Raw genomic sequence first — 21,927 nt, forward strand, 5'->3', positions numbered from 1 at the left:
TTTCTAAGTATTTCTCATGTACATTCTTCAAAGCAAACACCTGATACACACATCTACCACATCTGAAACCACACTGCTCTTCCCTAATCTGATGCTTTGTACATGACTTCACCCTCTCAATCAACACCCTCCCATATAATTTCCCAGGAATACTCAACAAACTTATACCTCTGTAATTTGAGCACTCACGTTTGTCCCCTTTGCCTTTGTACAATGGCACTATGCAGGCATTACGCCAATCCTCAGGCATCTCACCAAATATATCATATGAATAGATAAATCTCCAACATATTCCCTTGCTCTTTGGGAAATGAATTTCATTATATTGTGTGTGTTCCGGCAGTGTTTGACACTATTTCGGTTAATAATAACCTGAAGAAATTTAACACACGCCAGAATCTAGTGGCTAGGTGGTTATGGGATGGTAGCGATGGGTCACGAGTCTAAGTATCAAGGGAACCATGGGAGTGTTAGTCATGACGTCATCATGAGTGTAAACATACACAGGATTGGTCGAGGAAGAGGCTCGTTCTATGGTGGTGTTGTGGTAGTCATACTCGTCCTGTGGTGGTAGTTATACTCGTCGTGTGGTGGTAGTTATACTCATCCTGTGAGTTGTATATTGTCTGCAGCAGCCACACAAGACTAGCCGCCTCCAGAGACGTGTAATGACACATCCAGAACAGTAATGGTGGAGGACGTGCATTGTGAAGTGCACGTTAACCTTGGTGTGGCCTGTAGTTGGCTGTGAGTGCTTGTGGTGTGGTGGCACCATGGGGCAGGGCAACAGTCAGTTTACCGAGGCTGAGCTGGAGGAATATCAGGTATGACAACGTTGACTTGCTGCTCATGTTGTCAGCACTCGTCTCCCTAACACACCTCAATAATGGCTGATTTGAATTGACTTTAACAAAATACTTATACATCGTCCACATTTGAATATTTCACTAATAATTGTGTAGAAATTACATGAAATACTTATTTCCAGTGTGGTTTTGGCAGTATATTCGATATAATGAAGGAAAGCACCTTATGACGAAAGACCTGCCTGTATATGGTGTAGGGTCTCTGTTCTGCTTTTATGAATTGGTTCATACCATTGTATATAAATATATATCAGGATAGGATTATCAGGCCTCACTGATGTAACTTATCTTTTGATACAGTGAATACCTACTGATCTAGGAGTGACTGTGATGAGATGGTGGCAGGGCTAGGCCTCCTGCCCTCAATGTTTCATTGGTTTGAGAGGTAAACAGTAAGTTCAGATATGTAAAGAAATATAGGAATCTAGCCTTGTGTGGAATATATCCCCCTATGCATTAATTGGATCCCAGTATCTTTATAGATTTCTGAACTAAACAAACAAACAATACCATGAAATTTCTCACCCTGATATTACTCAGTGGCTAAGCTTTATGTAATGTCCATCATAGGAGGGGCAGTGCTAATGACCTCAATGTCGAGATTAAGTCTACAGTGTAAGGATTCTAATAGTACCACTTTCTTCAAAATGTAAGATACAATGCACATCCATTTTTATACATTGCTTATTAACTGTAGAATGTAACAGAATTTTCAATGGGTTCATTGTACTTTATAAAGGTAATTCCTCCAGTAGAAAATGCACATGCTTGAGGGTCTACATTTTAGTTTACTGAAATTATTGTTTTGCATAAAAGTATGGATTCAAGAGTGGGTTTTTTTTGTTAGTACTAAATAAATAAATAAATGAAATAATATATATATATATATATATATATATATATATATATATATATATATATTTTATTATTTTTTATTATACTTTGTCGCTCTCCCGCGTTTGCGAGGTAGCGCAAGGAAACAGACGAAAGAAATGGCCCAACCCCCCCCCATACACATGTATATACATACGTCCACACACGCAAATATACATACCTACACAGCTTTCCATGGTTTACCCCAGACGCTTCACATGCCTTGATTCAATCCACTGACAGCACGTCAACCCCGGTATACCACATCGCTCCAATTCACTCTATTCCTTGCCCTCCTTTCACCCTCCTGCATGTTCAGGCCCCGATCACACAAAATCTTTTTCACTCCATCTTTCCACCTCCAATTTGGTCTCCCTCTTCTCCTCGTTCCCTCCACCTCCGACACATATATCCTCTTGGTCAATCTTTCCTCACTCATTCTCTCCATGTGCCCAAACCACTTCAAAACACCCTCTTCTGCTCTCTCAACCACGCTCTTTTTATTTCCACACATCTCTCTTACCCTTACGTTACTCACTCGATCAAACCACCTCACACCACACATTGTCCTCAAACATCTCATTTCCAGCACATCCATCCTCCTGCGCACAACTCTATCCATAGCCCACGCCTCGCAACCATACAACATTGTTGGAACCACTATTCCTTCAAACATACCCATTTTTGCTTTCCGAGATAATGTTCTCGACTTCCACACATTCTTCAAGGCCCCCAGAATTTTCGCCCCCTCCCCCACCCGATGATCCACTTCCGATTCCATGGTTCCATCCGCTGCCAGATCCACTCCCAGATATCTAAAACACTTCACTTCCTCCAGTTTTTCTCCATTCAAACTTACCTCCCAATTGACTTGACCCTCAACCCTACTGTACCTAATAACCTTGCTCTTATTCACATTTACTCTTAACTTTCTTCTTCCACACACTTTACCAAACTCAGTCACCAGCTTCTGCAGTTTCTCACATGAATCAGCCACCAGCGCTGTATCATCAGCGAACAACAACTGACTCACTTCCCAAGCTCTCTCATCCCCAACAGACTTCATACTTGCCCCTCTTTCCAAAACTCTTGCATTTACCTCCCTAACAACCCCATCCATAAACAAATTAAACAACCATGGAGACATCACACACCCCTGCCGCAAACCTACATTCACTGAGAACCAATCACTTTCCTCTCTTCCTACACGTACACATGCCTTACATCCTCGATAAAAACTTTTCACTGCTTCTAACAACTTTCCTCCCACACCATATATTCTTAATACCTTCCACAGAGCATCTCTATCAACTCTATCATATGCCTTCTCCAGATCCATAAATGCTACATACAAATCCATTTCCTTTTCTAAGTATTTCTCACATACATTCTTCAAAGCAAACACCTGATCCACACATCCTCTACCACTTCTGAAACCACACTGCTCTTCCCCAATCTGATGCTCTGTACATGCCTTCACTCTCTCAATCAATACCCTCCCATATAATTTACCAGGAATACTCAACAAACTTATACCTCTGTAATTTGAGCACTCACTCTTATCCCCTTTGCCTTTGTACAATGGCACTATGCACGCATTCCGCCAATCCTCAGGCACCTCACCATGAGTCATACATACATTAAATAACCTTACCAACCAGTCAACAATACAGTCACCCCCTTTTTTAATAAATTCCACTGCAATACCATCCAAACCTGCTGCCTTGCCGGCTTTCATCTTCCGCAAAGCTTTCACTACCTCTTCTCTGTTTACCAAATCATTTTCCCTAACCCTCTCACTTTGCACACCACCTCGACCAAAACATCCTTTATCTGCCACTCTATCATCAAACACATTCAACAAACCTTCAAAATACTCATTCCATCTCCTTCTCACATCACCACTACTTGTTATCACCTCCCCATTTGCGCCCTTCACTGAAGTTCCCATTTGCTCCCTTGTCTTACGCACTTTATTTACCTCCTTCCAGAACATCTTTTTATTCTCCCTAAAATTTAATGATACTCTCTCACCCCAACTCTCATTTGCCCTTTTTTTCACCTCTTGCGCCTTTCTCTTGACCTCCTGTCTCTTTCTTTTATACATCTCCCACTCAATTGCATTTTTTCCCTGCAAAAATCGTCCAAATGCCTCTCTCTTCTCTTTCACTAATACTCTTACTTCTTCATCCCACCACTCACTACCCTTTCTAATCAACCCACCTCCCACTCTTCTCATGCCACAAGCATCTTTTGCGCAATCCATCACTGATTCCCTAAATACATCCCATTCCTCCCCCACTCCCCTTACTTCCATTGTTCTCACCTTTTTCCATTCTGTACTCAGTCTCTCCTGGTACTTCCTCACACAAGTCTCCTTCCCAAGCTCACTTACTCTCACCACCCTCTTCACCCCATCATTCACTCTTCTTTTCTGAAAACCCATACAAATCTTCACCTTAGCCTCCACAAGATAATGATCAGACATCCCTCCACTTGCACCTCTCAGCACATTAACATCCAAAAGTCTCTCTTTCGCATGCCTGTCAATTAACACGTAATCCAATAACGCTCTCTGGCTATCTCTCCTACTTACATACATATACTTATGTATATCTCGCTTTTTAAACCAGGTATTCCCAATCATCATTCCTTTTTCAGCACATAAATCTACAAGCTCTTCACCATTTCCATTTACAACACTGAACACCCCATGTATACCAATTATTCCTTCAACTGCCACATTACTCACCTTTGCATTCAAATCACCCATCACTATAACCCGGTCTCGTGCATCAAAACCACTAACACACTCATTCAGCTGATCCCAAAACACTTGCCTCATGATCTTTCTTCTCATGCCCGGGTGCATATGCACCAATAATCACCCACCTCTCTCCATCAACTTTCAGTTTTACCCATATTAATCGAGAATTTACTTTCTTACATTCTATCACATACTCCCACAACTCCTGTTTCAGGAGTATTGCTACTCCTTCCCTTGCTCTTGTCCTCTCACTAACCCCTGACTTTACTCCCCAGACATTCCCAAACCACTCTTCCCCTTTACCCTTGAGCTTCGTTTCACTCAGAGCCAAAACATCCAGGTTCCTTTCCTCAAACATACTACCTATCTCTCCTTTTTTCACATCTTGGTTACATCCACACACATTTAGGCACCCCACTCTGAGCCTTCGAGGAGGATGAGCACTTCCCGCGTGACTCCTTCTTCTGTTTCCCATTTTAGAAAGTTAATACAAGGAGGGGAGGATTTCTGGCCCCCCGCTCCCGTCCCCTCTAGTCGTTTTCTACGACACGCGAGGAATACGTGGGAAGTATTCTTTCACCCCTATCCCCAGGGATAATATACATATATATATACATATACACATACACACACATACACATACATACGCACATATACACACACACACACATACATATATATACATATGAAAAATGTAAGAAACAATATAGAAAACTGAAACTTCTATTTATTTATTTTTATTTATTTATTTTGCTTTGTTGCTGTCTCCCGCGTTAGCGAGGTAGCGCAAGGAAACAGACGAAAGAAATATATATATATATATATATATATATATATATATATATATATATATATATATATATATATATATAAATATATATATATATTTTTTTTTTCTTTTTCTTTTATACTATTCGCCATTTCCCGCATTAGCGAGGTAGCGTTGAGAACAGAGGACTGGGCCCTTGAGGGAATATCCTCACCTGGGCCCCTTCTCTGTTCCCTCTTTTGGAAAATTAAAAAAAAAGTGAGAGGGGAGGATTTCCATCCCCCCGCTCCCTCCCCTTTTAGTTGCCTTCTACGACACGCAGGGAATACGTGGGAAGTATTCTTTCTCCCCTATCCCCAGGGATATATATATATATATATATATATATATATATATATATATATATATATATATATATATATATATTTATATATATATATATATATATAAAAAAAAAATATATATATATATATATATATATATATATATATATATATATATATATATATATATATTTATTTTTTTTTCTTTTTATACTTTGTCGCTGTCTCCCGCGTTTGCGAGGTAGCGCAAGGAAACAGACGAAAGAAATGGCCCAACCCCCCCCATACACATGTATATACATACGTCCACACACGCAAATATACATACCTTCACAGCTTTCCATGGTTTACCCCAGACGCTTCACATGCCTTGATTCAATCCACTGACAGCACGTCAGCCCCGGTATACCACATCGCTCCAATTCACTCTATTCCTTGCCCTCCTTTCACCCTCCTTCATGTTCAGGCCCCGATCACACAAAATCTTTTTCACTCCATCCTTCCACCTCCAACTTGGTCTCCCTCTTCTCCTTGTTCCCTCCACCTCCAACACATATATCCTTTTGGTCAATCTTTCCTCACTCATCCTCTCCATGTGCCCAAACCACTTCAAAACACCCTCTTCTGCTCTCTCAACCACGCTCTTTTTATTTCCACACATCTCTCTTACCCTTACGTTACTCACTCGGTCAAACCACCTCACACCACACATTGTCCTCAAACATCTCATTTCCAGCACATCCATCCTCCTGCGCACAACTCTATCCATAGCCCACGCCTCGCAACCATACAACATTGTTGGAACCACTATTCCTTCAAACATACCCATTTTTGCTTTCCGAGATAATGTTCTCGACTTCCACACATTCTTCAAGGCCCCCAGAATTTTCGCCCCCTCCCCCACCCTATGATCCACTTTCGCTTCCATGGTTCCATCCGCTGCCAGATCCACTCCCAGATATCTAAAACACTTCACTTCCTCCAGTTTTTCTCCATTCAAACTCACCTCCCAATTGACTTGACCCTCAACCCTACTGTACCTAATAACCTTGCTCTTATTCACATTTACTCTTAACTTTCTTCTTCCACACACTTTACCAAACTCAGTCACCAGCTTCTGCAGTTTCACACATGAATCAGCCACCAGCGCTGTGTCATCAGCGAACAACAACTGACTCACTTCCCAAGCTCTCTCATCCCCAACAGACTTCATACTTGCCCCTCTTTCCAAAACTCTTGCATTTACCTACCTAACAACCCCATCCATAAACAAATTAAACAACCATGGAGACATCACACACCCCTGCCGCAAACCTACATTCACTGAGAACCAATCACTTTCCTCTCTTCCTACACGTACACATGCCTTACATCCTCGATAAAAACTTTTCACTGCTTCTAACAACTTTCCTCCCACACCATATATTCTTAATACCTTCCACAGAGCATCTCTATCAACTCTATCATATGCCTTCTCCAGATCCATAAATGCTACATACAAATCCATTTGCTTTTCTAAGTATTTCTCACATACATTCTTCAAAGCAAACACCTGATCCACACATCCTCTACCACTTCTGAAACCATATATATATATATATATATATATATATATATATATATATATATTTTTTTTTTTTTTTTTTTCATACTATTCGCCATTTCCCGCATTAGCGAGGTAGCGTTGAGAACAGAGGACTGGGCCCTTGAGGGAATATCCTCACCTGGGCCCCTTCTCTGTTCCCTCTTTTGGAAAATTAAAAAAAAAAGTGAGAGGGGAGGATTTCCAGCCCCCCGCTCCCTCCCCTTTTAGTCGCCTTCTACGACACGCAGGGAATACGTGGGAAGTATTCTTTCTCCCCTATCCCCAGGGATATATATATATATATATATATATATATATATATATATATATATATTTTTTTTTTTTTTATACTTTGTCGCTGTCTCCCGCGTTTGCGAGGTAGCGCAAGGAAACAGACGAAAGAAATGGCCCAACCCACCCCCATACACATGTATATACATACGTCCACACATGCAAATATACATACCTACACAGCTTTCCATGGTTTACCCCAGACGCTTCACATGCCTTGATTCAATCCACTGACAGCACGTCAGCCCCAGTATACCACATCGCTCCAATTCACTCTGTTCCTTGCCCTCCTTTCACCCTCCTGCATGTTCGGGCCCCGATCACACAAAATCTTTTTCACTCCATCTTTCCACCTCCAATTTGGTCTCCCTCTTCTCCTTGTTCCCTCCACCTCCGACACATGTATCCTCTTGGTCAATCTTTCCTCACTCATCCTCTCCATGTGCCCAAACCACTTCAAAACACCCTCTTCTGCTCTCTCAACCACGCTCTTTTTATTTCCACACATCTCTCTTACCCTTACGTTACTCACTCGATCAAACCACCTCACACCACACATTGTCCTCAAACATCTCATTTCCAGCACATCCATCCTCCTGCGCACAACTCTATCCATAGCCCACGCCTCGCAACCATACAACATTGTTGGAACCACTATTCCTTCAAACATACCCATTTTTGCTTTCCGAGATAATGTTCTCGACTTCCACACATTCTTCAAGGCCCCCAGAATTTTCGCCCCCTCCCCCACCCTATGATCCACTTCCGCTTCCATGGTTCCATCCGCTGCCAGATTCACTCCCAGATATCTAAAACACTTCACTTCCTCCAGTTTTTCTCCATTCAAACTCACCTCCCAATTGACTTGACCCTCAACCCTACTGTACCTAATAACCTTGCTCTTATTCACATTTACTCTTAACTTTCTTCTTCCCCACACTTTACCAAACTCAGTCACCAACTTCTGCAGTTTCTCACATGAATCAGCCACCAGCGCTGTGTCATCAGCGAACAACAACTGACTCACTTCCCAAGCTCTCTCATCCCCAACAGACTTCATACTTGCCCCTCTTTCCAAAACTCTTGCATTTACCTCCCTAACAACCCCATCCATAAACAAATTAAACAACCATGGAGACATCACACACCCCTGCCGCAAACCTACATTCACTGAGAACCAATCAATTTCCTCTCTTCCTACACGTACACATGCCTTACATCCTCAATAAAAACTTTTCACTGCTTCTAACAACTTGCCTCCCACACCATATATTCTTAATGCCTTCCACAGAGCATCTCTATCAACTCTATCATATGCCTTCTCCAGATCCATAAATGCTACATACAAATCCATTTGCTGTTCTAAGTATTTCTCACATACATTCTTCAAAGCAAACACCTGATCCACACATCCTCTACCACTTCTGAAACCACACTGCTCTTCCCCAATTTGATGCTCTGTACATGCCTTCACCCTCTCAATCAATACCCTCCCATATAATTTACCAGGAATACTCAACAAACTTATACCTCTGTAATTTGAGCACTCACTCTTATCCCCTTTGCCTTTGTACAATGGCACTATGCACGCATTCCGCCAATCCTCAGGCACCTCACCATGAGTCATACATACATTAAATAACCTTACCAACCAGTCAACAATAAAGTCACCCCCTTTTTTAATAAATTCCACTGCAATACCATCCAAACCTGCTGCCTTGCCGGCTTTCATCTTCCGCAAAGCTTTCACTACCTCTTCTCTGTTTACCAAATCATTTTCCCTAACCCTCTCACTTTGCACACCACCTCGACCAAAACACCCTATATCTGCCACTCTATCATCAAACACATTCAACAAACCTTCGAAATACTCACTCCATCTCCTTCTCACATCACCACTACTTGTTATCACCTCCCCATTTGTGTGTGTATATATATATATATATATATATATATATATATATATATATATATATATATATATATACATATATATATATATATACACACACACACACACACACACACACACACACACACACACACACACATTGCCCACCGTCTTCGGTCATGTTACTCCATTCATCCACCTGTCTTGCTGGAAAAGAACTTTTTTTTTCACATCTTCCAGAACAAGTTTCTTGCTTGGTTCCACGTCATGTCACCTGGTTTATTCTACTCCGTCGTCCATCTCTCGCTGCACTGTTCACTGTCTACGTCATCAGCCTATTTTGAAACTTTATTTACTTTGCTATCTTAATTTCGGAAAGCAAAAATGGGTATGTTTGAAGGAATAGTGGTTCCAACAATGTTGTATGGTTGCGAGGCGTGGGCTATGGATAGAGTTGTGCGCAGGAGGATGGATGTGCTGGAAATGAGATGTTTGAGGACAATGTGTGGTGTGAGGTGGTTTGATCGAGTAAGTAACGTAAGGGTAAGAGAGATGTGTGGAAATAAAAAGAGCGTGGTTGAGAGAGCAGAAGAGGGTGTTTTGAAATGGTTTGGGCACATGGAGAGAATGAGTGAGGAAAGATTGACCAAGAGGATATATGTGTCGGAGGTGGAGGGAACGAGGAGAAGAGGGAGACCAAATTGGAGGTGGAAAGATGGAGTGAAAAAGATTTTGTGTGATCGGGGCCTGAACATGCAGGAGGGTGAAAGGAGGGCAAGGAATAGAGTGAATTGGAGCGATGTGGTATACAGGGGTTGACGTGCTGTCAGTGGATTGAATCAAGGCATGTGAAGCGTCTGGGGTAAACCATGGAAAGCTGTGTAGGTATGTATATTTGCGTGTGTGGACGTGTGTATGTACATGTGTATGGGGGGGGGATTGGGCCATTTCTTTCGTCTGTTTCCTTGCGCTACCTCGCAAACGCGGGAGACAGCGACAAAGTATAAAAAAAAAAAAAAAAAAAAAAAAAAAAAAAAATCTTAATTTCGGACACGTGTATGTTGTTATTTTCTGTAAACTTTCTATACGTGTTCTTTGTGCTTCCTTCGGTGTGGTGACCAAACGTGGGAGGCACATTCTAGTTTTGGCCTTGTGTATAATGTGAACAGCTTACTGGATATTTCCTTATTCATGAAAGTGTGTAATTACTATTTGTGTTACTGGGAGAGAGAGTTTTACACCCGTATTGCCCCATCTCTTAACCTGAAAGGGAGCTGTGGTTTCAGTGCATTATACATGGCAGCTAGAGACTGAGTGTGAACGAATGTGGCCTTTGTTGTCTTTTCCTAGCGCTACCTCGCGCACATGCGGGGGGAGGGGGTTGTTATTTCATGTGTGGCGGGATGGCGATGGGAATGAATAAAGGCAGACAGTATGAATTATGTACATGTGTATTTATGTATATGTCTGTATGTGTATATATATGTATACGTTGAGATGTATAGGTATGTATATTTGCGTGCATGGACATGTATGTATATACATGTGTATGTGGGTGGGTTGGGCCATTGTTTTGTCTGTTTCCTTGCACTACCTCGCTAATGCGGGAGACAGCGACAAAGCAAACAGAAAAACAATTAAGGTAAAGGTCAAGTTTTGGGGCATTACAGGAATAACATAGATTTTCTTGAAATGCATGTCTTTGGACTCCATGCACTTCACTCCAGTTGACTTCGAGTGAGAGCTCTTATATTTTTGTTCTGTATGTAACAAGGTGTAGGTATGTATATTTGCGTGTGTGGACGTATGTATATACATGTGTATGGGGGTGGGTTGGGCCATTTCTTTCGTCTGTTTCCTTGCGCTACCTCGCAAACGCGGGAGACCGACAAAGCAAAAAAAAAAAAAAAAAAAAATGTAACAAGGTACTAACAAAGTGGGCAGGGCTTTGATTTAGGGTGAAATTTTACAGTAAAAGCACTGAATACTAACACTTCATCAGAATGAAAAAATTTATTGGTACCACTGTTGTCAGAATCTATCTGTGAGAACAGGAGAGACACCCATGGCATCCCAAAGAGAATTGTGAATATTCTCGTGCATAGTTTGAGAATATTCACAAATAACCTTCCTGCACAGTCAAAGGCACACATCAACCAGGCACATGTTCAGAGTCTGTCGACTTTTATTCTGTTTGTAAAGTGACTGACGCATTTGATAAAGATGTAAAAAAGAAATAACTTGCCTGTAGACAATAAAGTACCAAACTTGCCTAGTCACACTTGCTTCACTTGTGCTTCATTACTAGGGAAAAAATGTAGATGATTTCAGTACTTTCTGTTACAAAACCTGATTAAGACTGGAGATACTAATGAACCAGTCTGATATTTTGATTACCATTAGGGAAAAACAAAATTAAATCCTATTCAGTAGTGTCGAAAACCCTTTTTATTGTTTCATTAAAACCTTTATACAGTGCAGTAATTATGATGTCACATGTACTATATAAACATCATGGTAAAAGCAGAAGAATGTAAATTGTAGAACATTTGAAATATATAGAAATGAACCATGAGTTTATAATAGGACTTGAAAAGTAGTGTTTTGTTTACTGAGTTATTGAAAGTGTATTTCTTTTAAAGCTTTTTTTATCATGTTGGTATCAGCTGGATGATTGTATACTAATGGTGAGGTGATAGACTATGCCATATTTACAGTCTTATTTGCTATAATTTACAAAATGGGATATGTCATTGTAAGTTTCAGTAATTCCTCTTTATATTGCAAATATTTTTGATTCTTTATCCTTAGATTTTCCCTTAATATTATAGCCCTATCCTATACTGCATATTTCCTCTTTATATTGCAATTATTTTTGATTCTTTATCCTTAGATTTTCCCTTAATATTATAGCCCTATCCCATACTGCATATCAAGTATCATAGGATAAAGAATGATACTTCAGTTGTTGTTCGCTGATGATGCAGCACTGGTGGCTGATTCTGGTGAGAAACTGCAGAAGCTGGTGACTGAGTTTGGTAAAGTGTGTGAAAGAAGAAAGCTGAGAGTAAATGTGAATAAGAGCAAGGTTATTAGGTACAGTAGGGTTGAGGGACAAATCAGTTGGGAGGTAAGTTTGAATGGAGAAAAACTGGAGGAAGTGAAGTGTTTTAGATATCTGGGAGTGGATTTGGCAGCAGATGGAACCATGGAAGAGGAAGTGAATCATAGGGTGGGGGAGGGGGCAAAAGTTCTGGGGGCGTTGAAAAATATGTGGAAGTCGAGAACATTATCTCGGAAAGCAAAAATGGGTATGTTTGAAGGATTAGTGGTTCCAGCAATGTTATATGGTTGCAAGGCGTGGGCTATAGATAGAGTTGTGTGGAGGAGGGTGGATGTGCTGGGAATGAGATACTTCAGGACAATATGTGGTGTGAGGTGGTGTGATCGAGTAAGTAATAATAGGGTAAGAGAGATGTGTGGTAATAAAAAGAGTGTGGTTGAGAGAGCAGAAGAGGGTGTTTTGAAATGGTTTGGTCACATGGAGAGAATGAGTGAGGAAAGATTGACCAAGAGGATATATGTGTTAGAGGTGGAGGGAACGAGGAGAAGTGGGAGACCAAATTGGAGGTGGAAAGATGGAGTGAAAAAGATTTTGAGTGATCAGGGCCTGAACATGCAGGAGGGTGAAAGGCGTGCAAGGAATAGAGTGAATTGGAATGATGTGGTATACCGGGGTCGACGTGCTGTCAATGGATTGAACCAGGGCATGTTCTGGGGTAGACCATGGAAAGGTCTGTGGGGCCTGGATGTGGAAAGGGAGCTGTGGTTTTGGTGCATTATACATGACAGCTAGAGACTGAGTGTGAATGAATGTGGCTTTTGTTGTCTTTTCCTAGTGCTACCTCGTGCACATGCAGGGGGTGGGGGTTGTTATTTCATGTGTAGCGGGGTGGCGATGGGAATGAATAAAGGCAGACAGTATGAATTATGTACAAGTGTATATCTATGATTATGTGTGAGTATATATATGTATGCGTTGAGATGTGTAGGTAAGTATATTTGCTTGTGTGGACGTGTGTTGACGTGTATGTGGGTGGGTAGGGCCATTCTTTCATCTGTTCCCTTGCGCTACCTCGCTAACGCAGGAGGCAGCGACAAAGTAAAATGAATAAATACTTCAGATCACCCTAACTTAATGTGAATCACCTATAATGCACTAATTATAAGGAAAGCCGTCATATTGTTGGGCAGTAGTTGGTAGGTAGACATCGACCAGAGAGGTACATTACTGGTACTAATTGCCTGGGTATCCAGAGGGTCAGTGATGGCTGCATTGTGAACCAGCACTTCATTAAATGTCAAGTTGCACTCCATTGACCCCGGTAGCTTTCTTTTCTTTCTGCCTCATTCACACATAGACTGCTGGCATTCTGTCCACAAACATACAATCTTTCCTTGACATATAACCTTTGACAACACACAACTCATTCTTCCTAACTTTATATTTTTCTGTGGTGAGTGCAGTGTGCTAGCCTTGTCTTTTAGCAAAATGGTAGAAGTAGAAGTAGTAGGTAGGAACAGTAGATAGGAACATTAAGTAGAAACAATAGGTAGAAGTAGTTGGTAGGAACATCTTTTGGGAGCATTAGAAGTAGTAGGTTAGAACATTACTGGGTAGACACATTAGGTGATAGTAGTTGGTGGGAGCATTATGTTGAAGCTTCTGAAAACACTGTGCTAGAGTTGTCCTATGCCAGTGGCCCGTTAAGGATGAGGGAGTAAAGGCTAAAAGGCAGCATTGACGTTCTGAAATTCACTCATTATGGAGACTTTTGTCATGGCCACCCTCAAGGGAGTTCCCAAAGGGAACAGGTGTCAGAGATATAAACAGATAGATCCATTCATATTCACTTTATTGAAATCTGTAATTTTTTTGTGTCCCCAAACTGGAACTTTACCAATAAAGGTAACATGATCTAATACAAGAATTTAAAATGAACAAAGGCTTTGATTATCTATCAAGTTACTTAAGATATGATTTGTGTGATTTTGCTCATAGCAATGGATACAAACTACTGGGCAAACAATTTGCCTGAATGAGGCAAAGTACTTTAGTTAACAGGATTGTTAACATATGGAATAATTTGCCAAGGAGAGTGGTTGAAAGCAGTATTATGGGTACATTTAAGAACAGACTTGATAAATACTTTGCTTCAAATCCATGACATTCATTATTTGTGCCTCCATTATCAAAATAACAGTTTGCAGATTGTTCTCTCTGAATTATCTGTATGCCTTCTAACTTTTATCACCTGTTCTGTGAGTTTCTTCCACTATCACAAACAGCCTTGAGAGGACCTAATGGTGACTTTTTGTTTGAATTCCTTTGTATTTATTCCATCTGTGTTCTGTAACATCCTGTAAGACTGCGTAATGCATTTGGAACAGATTAACAATTAGAGTAGCTAAAAGCAGCACAGTTGATACTTTGAGGAATAGAGTTGATGTATACTTTGCTTTTAGTCATTGACTGACATTATTTACTTGAAAAGTTTACTGGCATTTCTCTTTAAATGATATATAAGCCTTTCTATTCTTACCACACTTATTATGAGTTTCTGATCTCTTCCACTTTCACAAATAACCTTGAAAGGAACCAGTAGTTTGTTGCTTGTTCATTTACTCTGTTTATCTATGGTGTACATTTTGGCTTTTCATTTTTGTTGTGCTATGGCTTCCTAAGTCCACAATGTACTTTATGATCCACTGCATCATCATTTTTTGTTTCATTTTCCTCTGCTTTTGCTCGGAGATTAAGTCTTGTGCTATTGTATTTGAAATTACTCCTCATGGTCTCCTGACATACCCACATGCAGTATGCTGTAATGATAGGCTGTCATCATCATCCAAACCCCACAAAATATCATTTGTTTACTTTGTAGAGCATGATTTGGGTTTAGGTGAGGTATGCGTGCTTTGTCCTCATTCCATGGTGTATTCTGAGTAACCAAACTTTGTGGATATTTCTGCGTGCTAGGCAGATTTGCAGGTGACATTGGCATCTCCTATGTCTGTAGTTGGTAGAGGAACTGTTTGTTCCCTGAAATTCAGTTAGGAAAATTCAGACCATACAATATGTGTGATTATAGTTCTACCAGTCAGTCCTATGAGGTATATGGGTGGAACCAAAAGGGTTGATAAGTCATATGATCTATCTGTCTTTTCCATCAGTATCTCTGCTGCCTGTTCCAGTTGGAGCTCCCTCAAAGGGGTGGCCACTGCAACAGATTCTCCATAACTAAAGAACTCCAGTGCTGCTTCTCAGCCTTTAGTGCTTCACCCTTAACAGGCCACTAGCAGAGGGCAAGTCTTGTTCAATGTTTGCCAAGGCTTCTACCCAAGTCATATAATATGTTGATAAAGAAGTCTTAGACAACTTGAGACCTTGATGTGGGCACTTGTACCCAATGTTATTGCATTTTTGAGGTGGAGAAAAATGCTAAAGGATACTTATATATATTTTTCTCCTAATTCTCTCAGGAGTCAGACATGTTTATTGCTAACTTTGATAGAGATTAGTTTTGTACATAAGCTGCATGTTTTAGCTGCATATTAAATGTATTTGACACTACTGTATAAGGTTACATTTTATAGGGTAAGCAAGTATATAGTTTTTTGAATTCATGTTATTTTACCCAAAAACCAAAGTTTTGAAAATATTTCTCATATCTCTAAAATATTATTCTATTACATGAAAATTTATTTCATAAGGTTTTCAAGATGATGTGTGTATTTGTTTTATTAAGAATATTATGATCATTAAGATTAGTATGATAACGCATGTTAATTACCTTCTTGCAGGAGCTGACATATTTCACCAAGAAGGAGATCCTATAGTGAGTTGTCATTGTTCCATTTCATTAATCTTAGTAAAGTAGAATTTAGATATTGTGAATATTTCTGATGGATAGGGAAGGTTTTATAATTTGTGGTATACTGCCTTTAAATTCCAGTGCATTACATCAGAAGTTAAAGATTATTTAGATACTATAGATGTTTCTTTTCAACAAACTTGCTATCTAGAGCTAGGTAATGTCTTGGCCATCACAATTATATCCATGCCAAATCTTTCTAAGGCTTATTTTGTTTCATAATTTGCCCCAAATATATTATACTGGAGTCATTGTAAGCTAAATTCCCTTTTGATTGTTCAGTCAGATTGGAAAAGGCAAGAGAATCAAGATGGTGGTGGCTAAGGACAGTGTTAAGGATCATATAGGAAAAGGCAAGAGAATCAAGATAGTGGTAGTTAAGGATCAGATAGGAAAAGGCAAGAGAATCAAGATAATGGTAGTCAAGGATCAGACAGGAAACGGCAGGAGAATCAAGATGGTGGTGGTTAAGGATCAGATAGGAAGAGGCAAGAGAATCAAGATGGTGGTGGTTAAGGATCAGATAGGAAAAGGCAAGAGAATCAAGATAGTGGTAGTTAAGGATCAGATAGGAAAAGGCAAGAGAATCAAGATGGTGGTGGTTAAGGATCAGATAGGAAAAGGCAAGAGAATCAAGATAATGGTAGTTAAGGATCAGATAGGAAATGGCAAGAGAATCAAGATGGTGGTGTTTAAGGATCAGATAGGAAAAGGCAGGAGAATCAAGATGGTGGTGGTTAAGGACAGTGTTAAGGATCAGACAGGAAAAGGCAAGAGAATCAAGATGGTGGTGTTTAAGGATCAGATAGGAAAAGGCAGGAGAATCAAGATGGTGGTGGTTAAGGACAGTGTTAAGGATCAGACAGGAAAAGGCAAGAGAATCAAGATGGTGATAGTTAAGGACAGTGTGAAGGATCAGATAGGTAAAGGCAAGAGAATCAAGATGGTGGTGGTTAAGGATCAGATAGGAAAAGGCAAGAGAATCAAGATAATGGTAGTTAAGGATCAGATAGGAAAAGGCAAGAGAATCAAGATGGTGGTGTTTAAGGATCAGATAGGAAAAGGCAGGAGAATCAAGATGGTGGTGGTTAAGGACAGTGTTAAGGATCAGACAGGAAAAGGCAAGAGAATCAAGATGGTGATAGTTAAGGACAGTGTGAAGGATCAGATAGGTAAAGGCAAGAGAATCAAGATGGTGGTGGTTAAGGACAGTGTTAAGGATCAGATAGGAAAAGGCAAGAGAATCAAGATGGTGGTGGTTAAGGACAGTGTTAAGGATCAGATAGGAAAAGGCAAGAGAATCAAGATGGTGGTGGCTAAGGACAGTGTTAAGGATCAGATAAGAAAAGGCAAGAGAATCAAGATGGTGGTGGTTAAGGACAGTGTTAAGGATCAGATAAGAAAAGGCAAGAGAATCAAGATGGTGGTGGTTAAGGACAGTGTTAAGGATCAGATAAGAAAAGGCAAGAGAATCAAGATGGTGGTGGTTAAGGATCAGATAGGAAAAGGCAAGAGAATCAAGATAATGGTAGTTAAGGATCAGATAGGAAATGGCAAGAGAATCAAGATGGTGGTGTTTTAGGATCAGATAGGAAAAGGCAGGAGAATCAAGATGGTGGTGGCTAAGGACAGTGTTAAGGATCAGATAGGAAAAGGCAAGAGAATCAAGATGGTGGTGGCTAAGGACAGTGTTAAGGATCAGATAAGAAAAGGCAAGAGAATCAAGATGGTGGTGGTTAAGGACAGTGTTAAGGATCAGATAGGAAAAGGCAAGAGAATCAAGATGGTGGTGGTTAAGGACAGTGTTAAGGATCAGATAAGAAAAGGCAAGAGAATCAAGATGGTGGTGGTTAAGGACAGTGTTAAGGATCAGATAAGAAAAGGCAAGAGAATCAAGATGGTGGTGGTTAAGGACAGTGTTAAGGAGGAAGACACAATTAAGTTGCAGATAGAGGCATAAGTAAAGCAAAACAAAGAACATATTTGAAGAGTGCAGTGGGAAGGGATACAAAAATAGTGGGACAAGTTAGAAAAGAAACATGTTTGAGAAGATTATGGAACATGTTAATTCATTAGTTGATGCATAAGTTCAGTTGGAATGATAAAGTTTGAAAGAAAAATAGTTTCTATCCTGGTGCTGCCTTGCTAACATGGGAAATGGCAATCAAGTATGAAAAAAGGAATCTCTGCTTGTACACAAACCTGTTTTTTATAGGCAAGACACAGTACAGAGGAGAGTTAGCATTTTTGGAAACAGCTTTATGTGTTATGTTCTGAAAATGATTGGTGATCAGGAGAACTTGGCTAAGTGATCAGGAGAACTTGGCTAAAAAGAATATGTGCATACAGACAGCCGGAAAAGTATCATTACACTTTCATTGTCATACTTAATGACACAATAGACGAAAGACACTGAACAAAGGTCATGAGTCTTGTGTCACGTTGGTATACCTGTTTATCCCTCGTATGGATAAATGTGGATTAGGCTGTGATACACACATCCTTGTTTGGTTATTTGTTTAATAGGTGATAAATATGGTGTCATTGTGATTGTAATTCATAATAAAACACATAAATGGTATGGTATTCATGTCATGTCAGAATGCAAAATCATGCATGTGGCAGTGACCAGCACATGCTAGTTTGTAAGGGTGATTCTTGTCAGGTAATGTAGACTGTTTGGGAAACATTATGTGATTATTTGTTTTCAGCTTGTCTCAGTGTTAGATGTTATAGGTCACCTGAAACTTCAATAAGTGACCCAAGACATCTGAGTGAGGCTTGCCAAAACAATAAGAAAAGGAAATAGATGGATAAACTGGCTACAGTGACACCTGTGGGTTGACAGCGAGTGCATCACATAAGACAGATCTGTATACTGAAACCGTTTAATGCAAATTGTGAATTATCAACAAGTCATATAAATGATGATCCACTTGAGACATGACTTATGTCATGGACAGAAAACCAGAAATATTCTGAAACAGTTTATTCATTAATATTGGTGTAGGAACCTCCTTTGTCAAGCACACAGTTGAGTCTATGTGGCATGGGAGCCCAGACATGTTCTATGGGATTAAGGTTGGTGGATTTAGGAGGATGTGGCAGTAGGATTATACGAGGGTGTTGCCAAAACCATTCCTGAACTACCTGACTTGTGTGTATTGGGCTGTTGTCCATCTTCTTTCTTTCTCAGCTACACTCTGTTACCATACATCTCACTTACCCTTTCATTACTTAATCAAACCACCTCACACCACATATTGTCCTCAAACATTTCATATCCAACATATTAGTTCTCTTCCACTCAGCCGATAATTATCTATAGCCATGCCTCACATCCATATAATATTGATGGTACTACTATTCCTTAAACATACCCATTTTTGCCTTTTAGTACATCATTCCCAGAACCTTTGTCCCCTGCCCCACCCTATGAGTCTTCTGCTTCCATGGTTCTGTTCACTGCCATGTTAACTCCCAGATATCTAAAACACTTCACTTTCAGTTTTTCTCCATTCAGACTAACCTGTCCGTCAACCCTGTTGAACTTGATAACCTTGCTTTTATTCACATTCACTTAACTTTTTCCTTTCACATCTTCTTCCAACTTCTGCAGTTTCTCACTCGAATCCCCTTTCAGTGCTGTATCATCAGCAAACAAGATATGACTTGCTTCCCAGCTTCCCAGGCCCACTCATCCCTACAGACTGCATACTCAACCCTTTCTCCAAAACTCTCGCATCTACCCTTTCACAACCCCATCCACATACAAATTGAACAACCGAGGTGACTTCACTTGGAACCATTCACTCTCCTTTCTTCCTACTTGTACACAAGTCTTATGCCCTTGATAAAAACTTCTTACTTCTTCTAGCAGCTTTCCTCCAACACCATATATTCTTAAGACCTTACACAAAACATCTGTGAACTATATCAAATGCTTTCTTCAAATCCATAAATGCCACTTACAAATCCATCTATTTTTCTAAGTATTTCTCACACATGTTCTGTAAAGCAAACACCTGATCCACACATCCTCTACCACTTCTAAGACCACACTTCCCCACTTGTTTTTTCCCTTGTCTTGAAGGTCCCCAGGATTCAGCCTGCCAAAATTCTGCATGAAGCAACATTTTTTTTTTTTTTTTATGAAGGTTAAGTCATTAGATGTTATTACTCCAAGATATTCCACATTCATCTGGTATGTGCTAGTGTATTTGTCTGTCCAGTACTGTGTGTTGTTTTTGCTTTCTTCATTTTCCCCACGCCGGAGGAGTGAAACTTATCTCCATTGAAAAGCATGTTGTTCTTGGTTGCCCTGTCAAAGGCTTCATTTATTTATATTTGTAGCCTTTTGGCATCTTCTATTAACGTGATTTTCATACCTATTCTTACATCATCTGCAAAGGATGATATGGAAATATATGGCTGATGTTTGTATCAATATCAAGTATATGAATGAGGAACAGGAGGGATGCACATACAGTTCCTTGGGGGGTTGAGCATTTTATTATGGACACACTGGATATGGCATAGTTTAAGTTTATAGGTTGTGGTCTATTCGTTATGTAGTTGTGTATCCACCTCCCAGTTTTTCTATCTCTTGACATTTTATGTACTATGGTACCATGATCACATCTGTCAATGCTTTTGCAAATTCTGTGTAAATCAAGTCAGCAATTTCTTTGTTTTCCAGAACTTTAACAATCCTATCATAATTGTTGAGTAACTGAGACAGGCAAGATCTTCCCACCATGAAACCTTGTTGTCCAGGGGTATGAAGCTTGTTCGCTTCAGTAACTTCAGTCAGCTGCCTCTTAGGATTTTTTCAAAGATTTCAGTGATCTGCAGTGTTAATACTGTTGACTGATAGAATTTTTTGATTGCTCTGCTTCCACCTATTTAAAGTAGGGTGATGTGGTCAGCTTCAGACTCTTGAGAATGATACTAGGACCTACACTTTTTCTTTGGAGGATACTTAATGCATATGCTAGAGGTGTTTTGCATTTTTTTTATGAAGACTGAGCTCCGTGAGCATCGGCCTGTGAATGAGAGCATGGTCATGATTTCTATGGCCCTCTCAAAATCTTGTGTTAAGAAGGTGATATCTTGTTATGTATATACCAGGAGGACTGTTGTTTAGAAGTGTTTGGTCATTTATTTTTAGAGTTGTTTTGGCTCACTGAATACTGATTCATATTGTCTTGTAAGAATTTCACTTATCTCTTGGCATTCATCTGTAAAATTACCTTGTTTTGAGTGGGCCAATGGAGTTTGTGGTTCTGGATTTGTGTTTTGCATAAGTAAAAGTATTTTGGGTTACTTTTTATTTCATAATGGCTTTTTATTCTTTTCCCTGAGTTTATTATGAGTTTTAGCTTAAAGTCTATGTATGATAATTCACTTTATAGGTTTTTTCCTTTGCTGGGCAAGCTGTGGCATCATTAAAAGATCTTTATTTCTCTTTTGCCCCCTGTAAAATGCCTGTCTTGCTCATTGTCACATAGAGCTTTTAGTGCTTTCTTCTCACTGTTATATGTCTGTTGCTTGTTTGGAGTACCAAAGTGGTTGTGTCATTTACACAATCCTCCTTTTTTTTGGCACTCAGCAAGGTTTTCCACTGT

At 39.9% G+C, this 21,927-nt stretch overlaps 1 protein-coding gene across 2 annotated transcripts in view; it reads left to right on the forward strand.

The window, feature by feature from the left end:
- The first annotated feature begins 489 nt into the window (after window positions 1-489).
- The window catches only part of LOC139759963 (calcium and integrin-binding protein 1-like), an 88,042-nt gene continuing 66,604 nt past the window's right edge, over window positions 490-21,927 (forward strand). Inside the window, exons 1-2 of one of the 2 annotated variants that reach the window (XM_071682682.1) lie at window positions 490-824; window positions 16,230-16,264. In XM_071682682.1, coding sequence (XP_071538783.1) covers window positions 774-824; window positions 16,230-16,264 — 86 coding nt within the window. In that variant the 5' untranslated portion in view covers window positions 490-773. The remainder of the gene's footprint in view (window positions 825-16,229; window positions 16,265-21,927) is intronic. The other variant, XM_071682674.1, reaches the window with a different exon arrangement.

Source organism: Panulirus ornatus, chromosome 3 (assembly GCF_036320965.1).
Source record: "Panulirus ornatus isolate Po-2019 chromosome 3, ASM3632096v1, whole genome shotgun sequence".
NCBI lineage: Eukaryota > Metazoa > Arthropoda > Malacostraca > Decapoda > Palinuridae > Panulirus > Panulirus ornatus.